This window comes from Protopterus annectens, chromosome 2.part1 (assembly GCF_019279795.1).
Source record: "Protopterus annectens isolate FY-2018-M chromosome 2.part1, PAN1.0, whole genome shotgun sequence".
Taxonomy (NCBI): domain Eukaryota; kingdom Metazoa; phylum Chordata; order Ceratodontiformes; family Protopteridae; genus Protopterus; species Protopterus annectens.
The window spans coordinates 671,747,243-671,763,602 of NC_056729.1; the positions used below are offsets into that span (position 1 = coordinate 671,747,243).

At 44.4% G+C, this 16,360-nt stretch overlaps 1 protein-coding gene across 1 annotated transcript in view; it reads right to left on the bottom strand.

The window, feature by feature from the left end:
• PCM1 (pericentriolar material 1) overlaps window positions 1-16,360 on the bottom strand; it is a gene marked incomplete at its 5' end in the record, with an annotated part of 3,258,627 nt that overhangs the window by 2,890,753 nt on the left and 351,514 nt on the right. The window contains one exon of the mRNA XM_044063494.1: window positions 16,192-16,360. This exon is cut by the window's right edge and continues 3 nt beyond it. Within this exon, the coding sequence (XP_043919429.1) occupies window positions 16,192-16,360 (169 nt within the window). The remainder of the gene's footprint in view (window positions 1-16,191) is intronic.

Genomic DNA, 16,360 nt, shown 5'->3' on the forward strand with positions numbered 1-16,360 from the left:
CTTGGTAGGTACTCCTCTGAGAAAGGCTGTTGAAGTGGCTGTTGCCCTGGTGGAATGTGGCCTAATGTTATTTGGGACTGATTTTCCATGCTGTGTGTAGCAGTAACGTATACAGTGTCCTATCCATTTGGATATAGTCTGCTTTGAGATAGCCTTACCCTGTGATCCTGCAACATATGCTACAAACAGTTGCTCAGTTTTCCTGAAAGCTTTTGTTTTGTCCAAGTAGAAGCGTAGCTGCCTGTGTATGTCCAAAGAATGCAGAAGTTTCTCCCCTTTATTCTGGGGGTTTGGATAAAAAGTTGGCAAATGGATGGTTTGGTTAAGAGCCACACTAGATACCACCTTTGGCATAAAGGCAGGGTTTGTCCTTAAAGAAACCCTGTCCTGATGAAAAATTATAAAAGGTTCCACTGCCATTAATGCCTGTAGCTCTGAGACTCTTAGTGCTGAAGTTACTGCTAGGAGCAGAGCTGTTTTCCATGATAAAAATTTTTAGATCGGCTGCATTGGCTGGCTCAAAAGGTGGCAAGGTTAGTTTTTCCAAAACGAAATTGAGGTCCCAAGTTGGTGTTGGTGCTCTCCACGGCAGTCTTATGTTTTTAGCCCCTCTGAGGTACTGTTTTAGCAAGGGATGAGAGAATAAAGGAGGATCCGTGTTGTAATGTGCTGAAATGGAAGAGGCATGGATCTTAATTAATGAGAAGGATAGGCCTCTGTCCAGCATCTCGGTGAAGTATTGTAAAATCTGAGGAATGTTTGGAACTAGAGGGTCAAGGTTTTGAGCCTGGTTCCAGGCGCAGAATCTCTTCCATTTTTCTGAGTAAGCTTTCCTGGGGCTAGGCCTCCTGGCCTCCAAAATGACATCCATAACAGCTTTAGAGAGAGGTGTTGTCTGTTTGACTAATGAATCTGCCATGCAGCCAGGTTTAGGGTTTTGAGCTGACCATGCAGGATGATTGTTTTGTGGAGTCAGAAGGTGTGGAGTTTGAGGCAAAATCCATGGTGGGCCTTGAGCTAAGTTCCTTAAGGTAGGGTACCAGTGCTGGTGTGGCCCAGTCTAGAGCAATCAGGATCATCTGTGGTTTTTCTTGTCTGGCTTTTAGGAGTACCTTTGAAAGGAGAGTAAGTGGCGGGAAGGGATAAACTTTTAGGTTTTTCCAGCTGAACAAAAGAGCATCCACTTTCCATGCTTGTTTGTGTTAAGTCCTTGTGCAGAATTTTTGTAGTTGGCAATTCAGTGGGGAGGCAAAAAGATCTTTGTCTGGGCATCCCCATTTTTTCGTTACCATGCTGAAGATTTGTGGATTCAATTTCCATTTGTGAGGGTCCATGATATTTCTGCTCAGATAGTCTGCCAGAGTATTTTTCTTTCCTGGCAGGAATTGTGCTTGCAGATGAACTTGATACGTTAGAGCTGTGTTCCACAAGGTCATGGCCTGCCTGCATAGAGGATAAGAATGAGTGCCCCCTTGCTTATGTACCACATTACTGTGGTGTTGTCTGTCTTTAATAATAATTGTCCTGGATGCAGAAGGTCCTTGAAAGCTGTTAGGGCATTTTGAACAGCCAACATCTCTTTCTGATTGATGTGAAGATGCATCTGGGTCTGTGGTCCACTTGCCCTGAATGCATTTTCCTGCCATGTGTGCTCCCCAGGCGTAATCCGAAGCATCTATTGTTAGAGTCTGCCTGGCTGTGGGTAGGGTAAAGGCTGACCCTTGTTTAGGTGACATGCCTGTGCCCACCATCGAAACTCCTGTTGTAGGCAGGGAAGCATTGGTATTACTGCTTCTAAACTGTGAGTGTTGAGTCCAAACACTTTTTAGGTATCATTGTAATTTCCTCATATGCAGTCTGGCATATGGTATTAGTAGTATGCAGGATGCCATGAATCCCAGGGCCTGCAGAATTTTTCTTGCAGGCAGATGGGACTTTTTTGCCAGTAGTTGAAAATATTAAGTTAGTTGAACTTATTTGCCTGGCGTGAGGTAAGCCATCTGGGCCGTTTTATTTAAGCTGGCACACAGGAATATAATCTGTTGTGAGGGCACTAGTTTTGACTTATTTTCGTTTACTGTGTACCCTAGCGAAATAAGCAACCTTTTTACAAACGCCAGATGCTGTAGAAGAATGTCCTTTGTCTCTGCTTGAATGAGGCAGTCGTCCAGGTATGGATATATTTGAATTCCTTTTTATCTGCAAAATGCAATTACTGGTGCCAGGCACTTTGTGAAGACCCTGGGCGCAGTAGATAAGCCAAAGGGCAGTGCAGAAATTGGTAGTGCATTGTACCAGCTTTGAATCTGAGGTATCTTCTGCAATTTTGTCTGATAGGGACATGCAGGTATGCCTCTGAGGTCCAGAGTAACAAGCCAAGCCTTCTTGCCCAGCATGGGTAGAAGCTGCTGTAATGTCAACATTTTGAATTTCGGAATATCTAGGTAAGCATTTAGAATTGAAAGGTCTAGTATGGGCCTCCAGGCCTTGTCCTTTCTGGGGACCAGGAAGAGTCTTGAGTAAAATCCTTGTCCTTGTTCCTGTTGTGGTACTTTTTGAATAGTTCTCATGTCCATGAGGGCTGAAATTGGTTTCTGTGCCTCTGCCCATTGATTTTGTGGCAGGTCTGGCATTCCTTTTAGCCTTGGTAAAGTATGAAAGTGGAACCTGTAACCTTGAGACACAATATTCAGAACCCATTTGTCTTGGGTGATTTGCCAGTTTTGAGAAAAAAGCGCTAGTTTTCCCCCAAGGGGGCTTCCAAAAGGGAAGTGCTTGGCGTACAAAGGGGAAAGTCATTGCGACTTTCCTGTAAGGTTGAGACTTGTCCTCACCTCCTTTTGGGGTTGAGGTGCCCCACTGTCGTTGTCCGAGCCTTGGGGTTGAGATCTGCCTCTTGGGCATCTGTATCTGCCTCTCTGTGGCCTGTCTGACACTGGAAAGGACCAGTTCTTTGTTGGCCAATTTCTGCTAAATCGAGGTGGCTGTACCTGTAAGAAATCCTTGGCTGTTTGCATAGATTTAGCTTTATCCTCCATTTTCTTTAACACCTCTTCTGCCTTAGCACCAAACAATGTATCATGCTGTAAAGGAGCATCCAATAATTTTGCCTTAACATGATCAGGTAAACTCTGTTCTTTTAACCAAGCATGTCTTCGAATCACAGACCCTGTAACTGCGGCTCTACAAGAGGCCTCTAAAGAATCAAAACCACATTGTAGAGTATGTTTTCCCACCTGTTCAACTGCATGCAATAAATCCTGCATTTCTTTACAATCAGGAGCTTCTGAGCTTGCAAGCATTTTCTGTTTTAACTGAGCCATTAAATATTGTTGGTACTTAAGCATGTGAAACTGGCAATTTAAAGCTCTTACTGCTAAAGTTGCAGAAGTGTATACTTTCTTCCCCCATCTATCCAAAGTTCTGGAATCTCTGTCAGAGGGTACTGGATTTTTTGCAATGGAAGCCTTAACCCCTTTTGGACCCTGGGAAATAGTTTCTGGATCAGCCAAAGGGTTTTTATAAAGAAACATGTGAGAGTCTGGGACTCTAATATCTATCTGGTTGGCTGGTGCAGGGGGCAAAGAATCAGGAGATAAGCTGGATTCAGAGAACACATCATCCACAATATCTAGCACAGGCGGAATAGCCAAGGGCCTGTGCGGAGGCAATAAAGGAAATCCCTGAGCCTTTTCTTGGATTCTGAGTAATCCTGACTTTTCCAATGGAAATGTTCCCTCATGGTATGTAAAGTTTCCCCAAAAGAATAATCCTCAGGAGGAGAGGCTGAAGGGATAGATTCTTCAGCATCAGAGTCCTCGTAGGGGGGGGAGAGTATCCCTGGTCTGAAGAGGAATCAGATGAAATGGAAACCTGATCAGTGGAATCATAGTCTGTATCCTGCCTAGGCCTTTTCTCAGGAGGGGGATGGGAACCCCTGATTAGAGTAATGAGGTCTTTGGCCATTTTAAGCATCTGTTTCTTAGGCATGGAGGTCTGTCCAGGAGAATGCTGTACTTGTTTCTTTGTCTTTAATGGTACGTTTGTCTTGGCTGTTGTTTTAGTGGTAAGTTGTGAAGGTCTGAACACACCCTCAGAAGCCGATGCCTGCTCAGCGGTTCTGGACCCATCTGAGGGATAAGTTTCCATATGCCCAATACCTTGAGTTTCCAGAGGCCTAGTTGTCTCCACGTGGGAGTCGGAGGCGGCCTGTGGCTCTGAGGTAGCGGGTTGTCAGGGGCTGCGAAAGCGCCTCACTGAGAACCGACGACTGACCTAGAAGAGGTTTCGTCGGTTTTGGACCTCGGATGCCTGCCTTTATCCTTGCGTTTTTTCGGTATTGTGGTAGTCGGTTGATCAGACGGCATAGTATAATTGAACCTTCGGCCAAAGTAGCGCAAAGCAAAATCAAAACGTCTTTTTATAGTGTGTTTGTTAAATCGAGCACAAAACCGACAACTAGTGACGTCATGATCAGGGCCTAGGCATGAGATACAGTAAGAGTGGAAGTCCTTATGAGGTATTTGCTTCCCAAAAGAAATACAATTATTAACTTTTTCTGACATTGGTCTGAGGCAAGAAAAAAGTTTCCCCAACGGGGTACTTGGCTTTATTGAAGACTACGGATCTGAAATTAGACTTTGAAAATCTCAGGAGTCGGCCGACCGGCACTTGCGAACTGCTTCTGCTTCGGGCACCACAAGGCAAGAAAGACTGGAGAAAATGGCGTCGGATGCATCTTGTATACCCCTGGCACACTGATGTCAGGGAAGAAGCGACAGCAACCGACGCCGGACCAAGACTTTGGAACTCTGGCCGACTACGGGACCGCCTGACGGCAGGATAACCCAAGTGTAATGACTGCAGCAGGATAACCCAAGTGTAATGACTGCAGCAGTGTAACACGATGAACATCTGATCAGTCTTCCAAATTTCCTTCATTTTACGAAGACAGAAATTAAGTTATCTATGTACATCTAAAGAATGGAGTATGTATTCGCCTATATTCTTAAATTTAGGGGAAAAAAAGTACAGTTGTGTACACTTACCATAAATGTAGATGCTCGAGTGCATTCACTGTTGCAGTCATCGCATTTGGGTCATTCCTGCCAGGGTAGCCCTCGGCCGGTCCGAATACCAGAGGCTTAGTATTACTGCATCGGTTGCTATCGCTTCAGAACTGACATCAGGCCTTCAGCAGTATAAACTAAGGCAGCCGACGCCATTACATACGTTTTTTTTTGCCCTGTCAGGAGCCCTCAAGTGGGAGCCAGGTTATGGTGGAAGAACCCCACCAGTAAAAAGTAAATACCAATACGTTCCTTGTAAGGAGAGAGAGAAAAAGAAGAGGGGGATGAAGGGAGGGAAACCAGGACTGCAACAGTAAATACACTCAAACATCTACATTTATGGTAAGTGTACAGAACTGTACTATGTTTTGTGTTTCACTGTTGCAGTCATCACATTTAGGTTGATTCCCACAGCTGAGGAAAAGGGGTAGAAGGCAGTCAAGGAGACTAGGGGCTGGTTAGGATGCCCTGCAAGACTGCAGAGACAAACCCTGCCCTGGATTTGGAGAAGATAGGCAGGTGGTAATGTTTAGTCAAAGTGTGAACAGATGTCCAGGTGGTAGCCTCCAGGATGTCCCTGGTAGGGACTCCTCTGATGAAAGCTGCAGAGGTGGAGGCTGCTCTGGTGGAGTTAGTCCTGACACTCTTAGGGGGAAGCTTTCCGTGTTGCTTATAACAGAAATGAATGCAGTCTGCTATCCATTTGGAAATTGTTTGGCTCTGATGAAGCCAGTATACCTGGTGAAAGCGCTTAGTCCAAGTGTTTTTTGCTGTTTCGTGGTGGAATAAATCATCTATTTTATTTATTTATTTTACTTGCAGTGTGTCTTGGTTTTTGCCTACATTTGCAACGGGTTCTTGGTTTGTGTCTCATTGCCGTTTTACTTGAACACTGTGGTTGACATTTACTATTCAAATTGTTTGGTTTTGCCCTCTACCCCTGAAGCAAAGCTAACCAGCAACTGATCAGACTTTCTGAAGGATTTAGTCCCGTCTAGATAGAATGTAAGCTGTCTGTGCACATCTGGAGAGTGCAGATCCTTTCCACCTTGTTCTGTGGGTTAGGGAAAAAGGTAGGCAAATGAATGGATTGGTTGAGAGCCACAGTGGACACGACTTTGGGCATGAAGAATGGGTTAGTCCTGAGGGAAACCATGTCAGCATGGAAGATGATGGAAGGCTGCACAGCCATAAGTGCTTGTAGCTTGGAGACCCTTTTGGCTGAAGTGATGGTCAGAAGAAAAGCGGTCTCCCAGGAGAGAAACTAACTCTGCTGAAGATGCTGGTTGGATGGGGGGCAAGGAGAGCTTTTCCAACAAAAAGTTAATGTCCCAAGCTGGGGTACGTGCTCTTCTGGGTGGCCTCAAGTTGCTAGCCCCTCTTAGGAATTTTTGATCAGAGGGTGTGAGAAAAGCAGCTGTTTAGTGGGGAAATGAGCGGAGATAGCAGAGGCATAGATTTTAATAGAGGAAAAAGACAGACCACTGTGTAGCAGAGGTCAGCTAAGTAATCCAGGATGAGGCAGGGAGGGCTGTGCCATATCGGCTCCCTTAGCCTGAATCCAGGTGCAAACCTTTTCCAATTGTCAGCATAAGACTTTCTAATGCTAGGGCGTCTGACCTCATGTATAACATCTAGAACCTGTTTAATGAGGTTGGCATATTGATCAGTGGTTAGGGAATAAGCCAAGCTGCCAAATTAAGTATCTGCAATTGGGGATGCATGAATTCTCCTTTCCTCTGTGTCAGGAGGGTTGGGGTCTGAGTGAGATGCCATGGTGGCAGTAAGGACAGGCTGCGCAGCAATGGGTACCAGTGCTGGTGAGGCCAGTCTGGAGCAGTAAGAATTGTTCTTGGTTTTTCCTCCCAAATTTTCAGCAGTATTCCTAGGGATGACAGGTAGTGGAGGAAAGGTACAGACCGATAGATTGACCCAGGGGAAGGACAGGGCATCCACTTTCCAAACCATGCAGTGATGCTCCCTGGTGCAGAAATTGCTGAGCTGATGGTTGGTGTGGGGGGCAAAGAGGTCGACCTTCGGGGTGCCCAATTTTTGAGTTATTAGGGTGAAGGTTCTTTTGTCTAGCTGCCACTCGTGTGGGTCCAGAAGATTTCTGGTAAAGTGGTCTGCCAGAGAGTTTACAGAATCTAGCAGGAATTGTGCTAACAGGTGGAGTTGTATGGCAGAGGCTGTGTGCCAAAGGTCACGGCCAGCCTGCATAGAGGATAGGAGTGAGTCCCTCCCCTGCTTGTTGATATACCACATCACAGTGGTGTTGTCTGTTTTGATCAAGAGAGCCCCTAGGGAGAGAAGGGGTTTCAAAGCCGTCAATGCATGCTGGACACCTAACATCTCTTTCTGGTTGATGTGCAGATGGATTTGCTGTGGGCTCCAGTGGCCCTGTATGACATAGTCTGATGCGTCTGTGGTGAGGGTATGGGTAGCGGGGTGTGGTGAGAAGGGTAGTCGCTTGTTGTGGGAGCATGCTGCTGCCCAAAGAAAATCTTTTCTGAGGCAAGGTATCATGGGTATAAGAGTTTCCAGGTCTTGAGAGTGTTGCCACCAAAGGCTTTGTAGTTGCTATTGAAGTTTCCTCGTATGCAATCTGGCAAATGGAATGAGTAGAATGCAAGATGCCATGAACCCCGGAGATTTCAGGATATTCCTTGCAGATAACTGGGGTCTGATGGCTAGTTGAGAGAAGTAGGCTGTCAACTAAGTTTGCTTCTCTGGTGTAAGGAATGCCATCAGAGATGCTCTGTCCAGGCTTGCTCACAGGCATATAATCCTTTGGGCGGTACTTGTTTGGATTTCTTTTTGTTGATTGTGCACCCTAGGGAGGTCAGTAGGGACTTTACAAAGGCCAGATGTTTGAGCAGCTTTTGCTGTCTGCCTGAATTAGGTAGTCATCTAAGTATGAGTAAATTTGGATATTCCTTTGTCTGCAAAAGGCAATGGCCAGAGCCAGACATTTTGTGAAAACTCTGGGACCCGTAGATGAGCCAAAAAAAAGTGCAGAGATCCTACCCTGAAACATAGATATTTCCTGCATGATTCCCTGTGGAGGTAGGCTTCCTTTAGGTCTAGGGTGGCTAGAAAAACATCCTTGGAGACCATGGGAAGCAGTTGCTGGTGGGTGAGCATTCTGAATTTTATCACCAGGAAGGTGTTTAGAATGAATAGATTGATGATGGGAAGCCAGGTGCCCTCTTTTCTGTGTACCAGAAAAAGTCTGGAGTAGAAAACTTGGCCTTTCTGTTCTGCAGGAACGTGCTCTATTGCCCTCATACAGAGCAGTGAAAGGACTTGCTTTTGCGCCTCTGTCCACTGGTTTGGATGTAGATCTGGGAACCCTTGTGGAGTTGGAAGGGTGTGGAAAGAAAATTTGTATCCCTGGGACACCATGTTGAAGACACAGCAGTTGTTGGTAATGGCAGCCCAGGTGCTTGCGTGAAAGGAGAGTTTTCCTCCTAGGGGTAAGTGAAGGTGGGCAGAGGTAGGGGGTGGGGGAGGAGAGTTATTGTGAGTTCTTACCATGAGGGGGTGGCTTAGAACTCCTTATTTTTGAAGTGGAGGAATTCCACTGTTTTGATCTCTGCATTCCCTGTGGCTGCTGTCTGGGGGGGTCTGCTTCCACAGGGTCTGGGCTGAAATGACCTGGTGGGAGCAGGAAAGGACGAGTGCTTGGAGGGGCAATGCCTGCTGCACCTGGATGGCTGGACCTGTAAGATATCCTTAAAATGTCTGCAAAGATTTAGCTTTTTCTTCCATCTTTTTAAAGACCTCCTCTATCTTAGTGCCAAATAAGTTGTCTTTGTGCAAGGGTGTATCCAACAATTTAGATTTAACATGGTCTGGCAAGGGCTGTTCCTTTAGCCATGTATGTCTTCTAAGGACAGAACTGGTGACTACTGCCCTGCAAGAAGCTTCTAGGGCATCAAATCCATAGTGCAAGATGCATTTAGTTACTTGTCTTGCAGAATGCATTAACTCTTGTAACTCTTTAGATTCTGCACAAGCTGGAAAGGAAGACTGTTTTTGTTTTAGGAGTTCCAGGGTATGTTGCTGAAATTCTAGCACATGGAACTGACAATTTAGTGCTCTGATAGCAAGAGTAGCAGAGGTGTATATTTTTTTTACCCCATCTGTCTACAGCTCTAGAATCCCTATCTGAAGGGGTGGGATTCTTAGCAGAGGTTGCTTTAATTCCTTTAGGCCCTTGAGAAATTACCTCAAAGTCAGAAGTATGATTTTTGAAAAGAAATTTGTGTGAGTCAGGGACTCTGATACCTGTCAGGTTTTCTGGGTGCAGGAGGGAGGGTGTCAGAAATCAAACTGGATTCCATGAAAACATTGTCCACAACATGCAGGACTGGGGGAATGGCCAGAAATCTGTGCTGTGGAAGATCTAAAACTCCCAGAGTCTCTTTTTAGACTGAGGGAAGTCCTGACATTCCCACTGGAAATGCTCCCTTAAGATATGAAGGATTTCCCCAAAGGAAAAGTCCTCCGGTGGAGAGGCTGAAGAAATGGAATCCTCTGCATCACAATCCTCATAAGCAGAGAGGGGTTGCATGTCTTCATATTCAGATGCATCAGAGTCATCAGACTCCTGTTCAGACAAAATTACCGGGGACAGATCTCTTTCTTTTGGAAGGGGTAGGTTGGCTTCCCCTGATCAGATTGAGAAGGTCTTCTGCCATTTTAAGCGTTTGAGACTGAGGCAAGGAAGCAGGTCCCTGAGATTGGGTCTGTTTCTTGGGTGTGGTTCGTACCCTGGGCCTTAGAAACTCATTAAGTTTTCGAAAAAAAATGGTAGATGCGAAAGTCGGTTTGTGTCGAGAATCGGTAGAGCGAAGTACTTCCTCGGAAGCCAGTGCCTGCTTAGTGGCTCTGGACCCATCCAATAGAGAGACAACCGCAGGACCCTTAGTCGAAGAAAAGTTTTATGGCATACCAGACTCCGAAAGGGTCTCTGTAGCAGCCCGTGAATCCACAGAAGTGGGCATCAGGGACTGCAAAAGCACCTCATTGGAGGACCGGAGAACTGACGACTAGCTTAACGGAAGCGTCGTCGGTAGGTTTGGACCAGTGTGGTCTATTTATCCTTACGTTTTTTCAGAAGATCTGCCGTCGGATGGCTTACGAAGCAACATCAGAATTCAAGGACTGTAAGCGAAAATATCTAGCTACAATAAGGGTCTGGCGTTGAACAAAGCACAAAAGTGACAGTGGGGGACGTCGTGGTCTGGGCCTAAGCAAGTGATGCAGTAGGAATGAAAGTCTGTGTGTGGTATTTGCTTTCCACAGGCGAGACAATTGTTAACTTTTCTGACATTAGTTGGTGCAAGAAAAAATGATCCCCAGAAGGGTGCTTAGCTATAGAAGACTTCAGCTTCAATTCGGAAGATGAAACTCAGGTAGCACCCAACCGGCACAAGTGCGAACTGCTTCTGCTTCAGGCTCCTCGGCAAGAAAGACTGATGTAATGGCGTCTGCTGCCTTACTTTATACTACTGACGACCTGACATCAATCCTGAAGCGACAGCAACTGATACAGAAATACTAAGCCTCTAGTATTCGGGCTGGCCAAGGGCTACCCTGGCAGGGATAACCCAAATGTAATGACTACAACAGTGAAACACGATAATCATCAAGGCACCACCCTGAATCCATGCAGTCTTAGATAAGCTGCAACCACTGCCATACATTTGTTGAAAACCCTGAGGCTACAATGAGACCAATGGGCAGGGCTCTGAAATTATAATGACTGGCTCACAGCCAGAAGCAGAGAAATCTTTGGGATCCTTTGTTCATTCTTATGTAATACTACACACCCTTCAGATCTATAGATGACATCCAGTCGCCTTTCTGTAGCAACGGTAGAATGGACTAAACCATGACCATCCATTTGTTTCGATAACAGAGACCCAGAATGGGTCTTAGGTCCCCTGTTTTCTTAGGCACTAAAAAAAACTTAAGTAAAAACTGGATCCTGTTTGGTCTGGTGGGAATTATGGGATTACTTTTGGCTAGCAGCTTTTGGATTTCCAGAGCTCCTTGCTCCCGTTGATTGGGTGGAACATTGGGGAGACTACTTCTTATCCTTGATGGATTTTGTAAAAATGGCAATAAAATATCCATTGGATATGAATCTTTGCACCCATGTGTCTTTTGTGATGGCTGCCCAGACTTCCGGGTACAAAGACAAGCTTCCCAGACTCTCTCTAGAGAACATTAGGGCAAAATTTCCGAATGCTGAAATGGCCTATTCGAGAAAGAATCTCAAGACCCTTGATTCATGGCGGTGTCTTTCATTATTATATTTATTTCCCTCTCTGCCTCTGGGAGAAAAATCTCCATGTGAATCTTGAAAAGGCCCTTGAGATTTCTGAAACCACATTTTTTTAACCACCGCTCTGATTTCTGGAGAAATATCTCTGCAGGGCAGAAACAGATTGCTATGGCAGATAGGGTATTTCCATCTTGTTCACTATGGGAAAATGTCTCTAACAGTGGGCCAAAAAAGGGAGGTATCCATCAAAAGGAACGCTGATGAACAATGCTTTAAAGGGCTTTCCTACATAACACAAGCGCATCCAGGCATGCTTGCTAAAGGATATGCTTGTACTCACAGCCGGTGAGGTACCTTCAGCCGTGTGAAAGATTAATGTCATGGATGCATTTCATAAAGGTTGCAGGGTGGACAGTCCCAAATGAATAAGCTTTTACTTCCTTTGCTAACATGGACCCAAGAATAGAGTTAGTGAGTTACTTTAAGTCCCTCCGTAACCTAGTAAAATGTGCCCAAGTCATTTATTAATCGTAAAGTAAAGGTCACTGAAGCATATACTCTCTTTCCTTACCTGTCCAAAGCCCTAGTCTCCGTTAGGGGGACAGACAGATGAGCTTTGTTCAGCTAGCTCATTTTTCATGCTTGCCACAACAACCATGGCATCGACAGGAGTTTCCCTGGACCAGTGTTGCCTGTCTGGTGGTGCACTGAGGCTCTTGTCCGGACATTTGGAGTTGGGGTCTACGGAGTCAGGCTCCTTGCACAAGGTTGATAAGCTCATCTACCTAGGGGAGTAACTCAAGATGTACACAGGCCACACCTGAAAGCTTCCAGGAACACAGATTACTCTTGAGAAGGGTCCACCATTTGGGTGTAGGACTTCTAAAATGTATCCTAATGAGACGCCTTCTGCTAGAGATCTGGGGGACCCTTATACTCAATCAAAATCAGTGTCCTCTGTCAATAATTCTCAAGGGGAATCCAAGTGGCTCCTTTTGCACAGTTTCTTTCGTGGAACCTCTTTCAGTGGGATACTCTGGGGAAGTGGCGGAAGAAAGGGGAAGTCCCTGTGCAGGGACTTTGAAAATTCTTACGAGTTGGCTGTCCCTGTGGAATAAGATGAGACATAGCACTCACATCCGGTTGAGGAATGGGAATAAGATACAAAGAGATGACAGCCAAAGAATCCCCTGCATGAGAAAAAATCCTTTCAACTACCTTGGAATGCAAAAGGTCCAAGAGAAGTGGAAATCAGCCACCCCGGAGCCAAAAGCTCAAGGCTCAGCTGATGTTCCGCTCCCTCTGGGTTCCACCCCTGAGGAGGGAATGGGACCCAAGTTGTCAAATGCTGAGGCACCAAGGGGAGGCTATGGCTCCAAAACCTTCAGAGCAGAAGTCATCCCCTCCAGACCCAATGCTTTGGCTCAGAGACGACTTCGGCTCTGAAATGCTCGGCGTCAAGCAGATCAGGGAAACAAAGTCGAGGAAGGTAACATTCCCAGAAGTGACACCAACTCTCAGGCTCTTAGGAATCCAACAGCTCCAAAACTACATGTCAGATAAGAAGCATTGTCACTACAGAGTGTATTTGAAGGTTGCAGACTCACAAATCCGATGGGGGATGTAGCCTGAAGGACGCGTATCTGGATGTGAGTAATGAACTTTCTAATCATCCTAGCTAGATCATGTTCAGAAAGACTCCACCAAGATATGATGAAAGAGGAGGAGGATGACAAGAAATCTTTTTTAAAGTCTCCGAGACCTCAATGTCAGGGATACCAGCTCTGGAGAGATGCGAGGAGACCGGATCAGAGGAGACCTGACTGGGTGTGATTGGATCCAAAGTGGGATCAGAAACCTTTAAGATCATAGGGGTCAGTAGGATCTAACAAGGTCATATCCAGGCTTTTTTTTTTTTTCTCAAAGGCAGCTCCAAATCTGGAGCAGGAGGAAATCGGACAGGTGATCACTTTCTAGACTCCGTGGTCTCCAAAGCCTTATGACTTCTCGAGGGTATTTCAGCCCCTGATGTGCAGCTGCAGAAGAGGAAGCAGGCATAGACCTTTTAAAATTAGTTTGTTATGCCTACCACTGACCGCCCTTGTGTTAAAACTCGCACAGATTTCATATGAAATCTGAAGGTGAGCAGGGCCTAAGCAATACACGCACTCCCTGTGGGCATCAGAATTGGGTATAGTATAGTATATGTCTATATGAAGTACATTTAAAACCAATCTGTTTTTCTGCCACACTGGAACACTAGAACCGCAAACGAGTGATAAACTATTAACAAGCCACTTTTTTTAAGAGAAGAAAAACAGAAGAAAATAAATATACCAACAATGGTAAAAAGAATTACCACAGGACCCAGAAGAGGTCAAAAAAGGGGGACAGACTACCAGCAATGGTAGGACAGAACCTACACTGAGTAGAAGAAAAAGTCTAGACTAATTCTAATGTGGCAAAGAGAGGAAGGCACTAAAGAGGAAAAAGATTTCATAGTAAAAAAAAAAAAAAAAAATTAAATATCACTCAAAGCACCACTAAATTGCCTATAGCTTGAAAGCGCAAAAATCCTAACAGATTGAGTGGCAAATGAGATTTGAGGTAAAGCAGTGATTAGGGGCATTATGAGTAAAGGGAGGAGCTCGACAGTCAGAACCTAGACTGCAAAAAAGTTGACAAGTCGGACCCAAGGATCAGATCCAAACCCGCGCTCATTGAGGAATGAATGAAAATGACACGAGATCAACTAAAGATCATTTTCATCTAAATGTTAATGCGCGTGGACCCCTGCAGATCTCTGTGCAGGAGACCAACATTAAAACCCATCAGATCACTTAAGTCTAACACCACTTCTTAATCCACCCTTACCATTTACATGCAACCTTGAACATGCATCTTTAATTAATCCCTATGGGGTGTGGAATGTGTCACTAACAGCCCACACACATTTTGCACTTCACAGCATTTTCTGAAAAATAAACTTAAGCAAAAGATAAACACTTGTAATTATATCTGAACAATAAAGGCTATTAAAGCTGTACTAATAGCAATGCCATCAGTAAGAAGTATTCTTTATAGTGATAATAGTGTATTCATACTACTTTCCATAAATACTGTAATATATTATAATGCATACACACACCTCTTTCAGCTTTTCCCGGTTAGGGGTTGTCAACGGAACTCGGTTCTGCTAATGATTGGCAGTAGATTTTAATGGTGCAGAGTCGACAGCCCGAAGCCCAACCTTCAAAGAAGACATCCCGTTCACGCACACACCTACCTGCATGTGTTTAGATGTCACTCGACTGCGGGGAAGACACGCAGACTCCACACAGAAGGTGCTCCTGCCGAGCATCGAACGGGAGAACCTCTTGCTGCGAGGCAACAACGCTAACCGCTGCACCACCGCTGCCCTCGATACATTATAATGCATACAAACTACAAATTATTTTTCTAAACTTTCATAAATATTCTTACCTTGAAAACTGTACAACCAAGACAAATTGTTAAGACACTTCTGTTAACCAGGTGTAAGTTTTCATACGACAAGAAATTCCTCTACAAGTGCATGTTACTGAGATATTTAGCAAAATATGGAACCATATGCTTAACTGTATAAAAAAATAAATACTGTCCATCTCTCAAGATATGCAACTTACAGTGCAAATATCAATGAAAGTTTTCTTCAACAGCAGCTAAAGCTTCATCAGTGTCATGTAACAATTTTTAGTCACTTGCTTTTGAAGTACTACATACTTATGGAAATATTGCACATTTTCATGATTACTAACTAGCAATATTTCCAGTATAGCATGATATAGACCAATATTGACAGAATTTTCCAGTCTCCCACACTGGTGTTTCACACCATACATCAAGAATATGTAAATCTCGCAGTTATGAAAATATACATTTGAAAATATGAATAAGTGTCAAAGATTAATTTCTCCACTGCAGGATACCTCAGACTAACAATTTTTGTGAAATTTTCAAAGCAACTCCTTGCCTTTTCTAATTCTGTCCATTTGCTGCCAAGTCATTTAGTTAAAGAAGCCAGACGCAGAAACGTTATGGATGCCATAACGGAGGAGGAGTGTGAACTGGAAGTATACAAAAAAAAAACATTACAGGCTAGAGTGAGTCAAGATTTATCCATACTGGGTCCTAGAATTTGGAATTTCACTCATGTTGTAGATAAACCACCATCTTTTACAGCCTTCAGCAAGGGCCTTAAATGCCAATTGGCAGAGGAAGCCACTTGCAAATGTCCTGTGTAATGCTACACTTCAGGACTGGGCTAGATTTTTTTAGCTGTTTTCACTGTACATGAATGTATTATGCAACTTAACACTCTTTTTGGGGGGGTGTTGGCCTGATAAAAGGGTTTACACAACATTACAAGTTATGTTATTAGCTTTTACAGTGCTGAAACATGTATCAAAAGAATAGTAGAATTAAGCAAGATATCCAATGAGTTTTGTTCTACAAGCATGTTTATATTGGTAGGTTATGACTTAAAACGCCTCAGAAATCCAAGTTCACCAACCTACTAAGTATGGAAAAAAGTAAGCAAGCAATGAAGCAAATATCAGCGTGACACTGCTCTAAAAGATCCCAGCGACTTCAGAGAGAAAAAAAATGTAAACATGCATGCCGATATACATACAAACATAAGAATCCGGCTTCGACATCAGACACTGTACAGGACACCAGAAGTAAGAAGTCAACAGAAATATGATCCTTCTACCACACAGCAAACATCTGCACAGCCTCATATACAAGCGTCATATGCTAATGGAAACAGCACTACATGCTTCATACCTAAGTTTTTCTTTTGGGTTAAGGATGTCATCTTCACTTTCTTCCCGAGAGGCTGCAGAACCAAGCTGACAAGCAGAAGCCGCTAGACTAGTAGGTTCCTGATTTGTAAGTGGGACAGTCGATAACGTCACACTTCTTTGTTCAGAACCTCGATGAGAAGAGCCTAAAA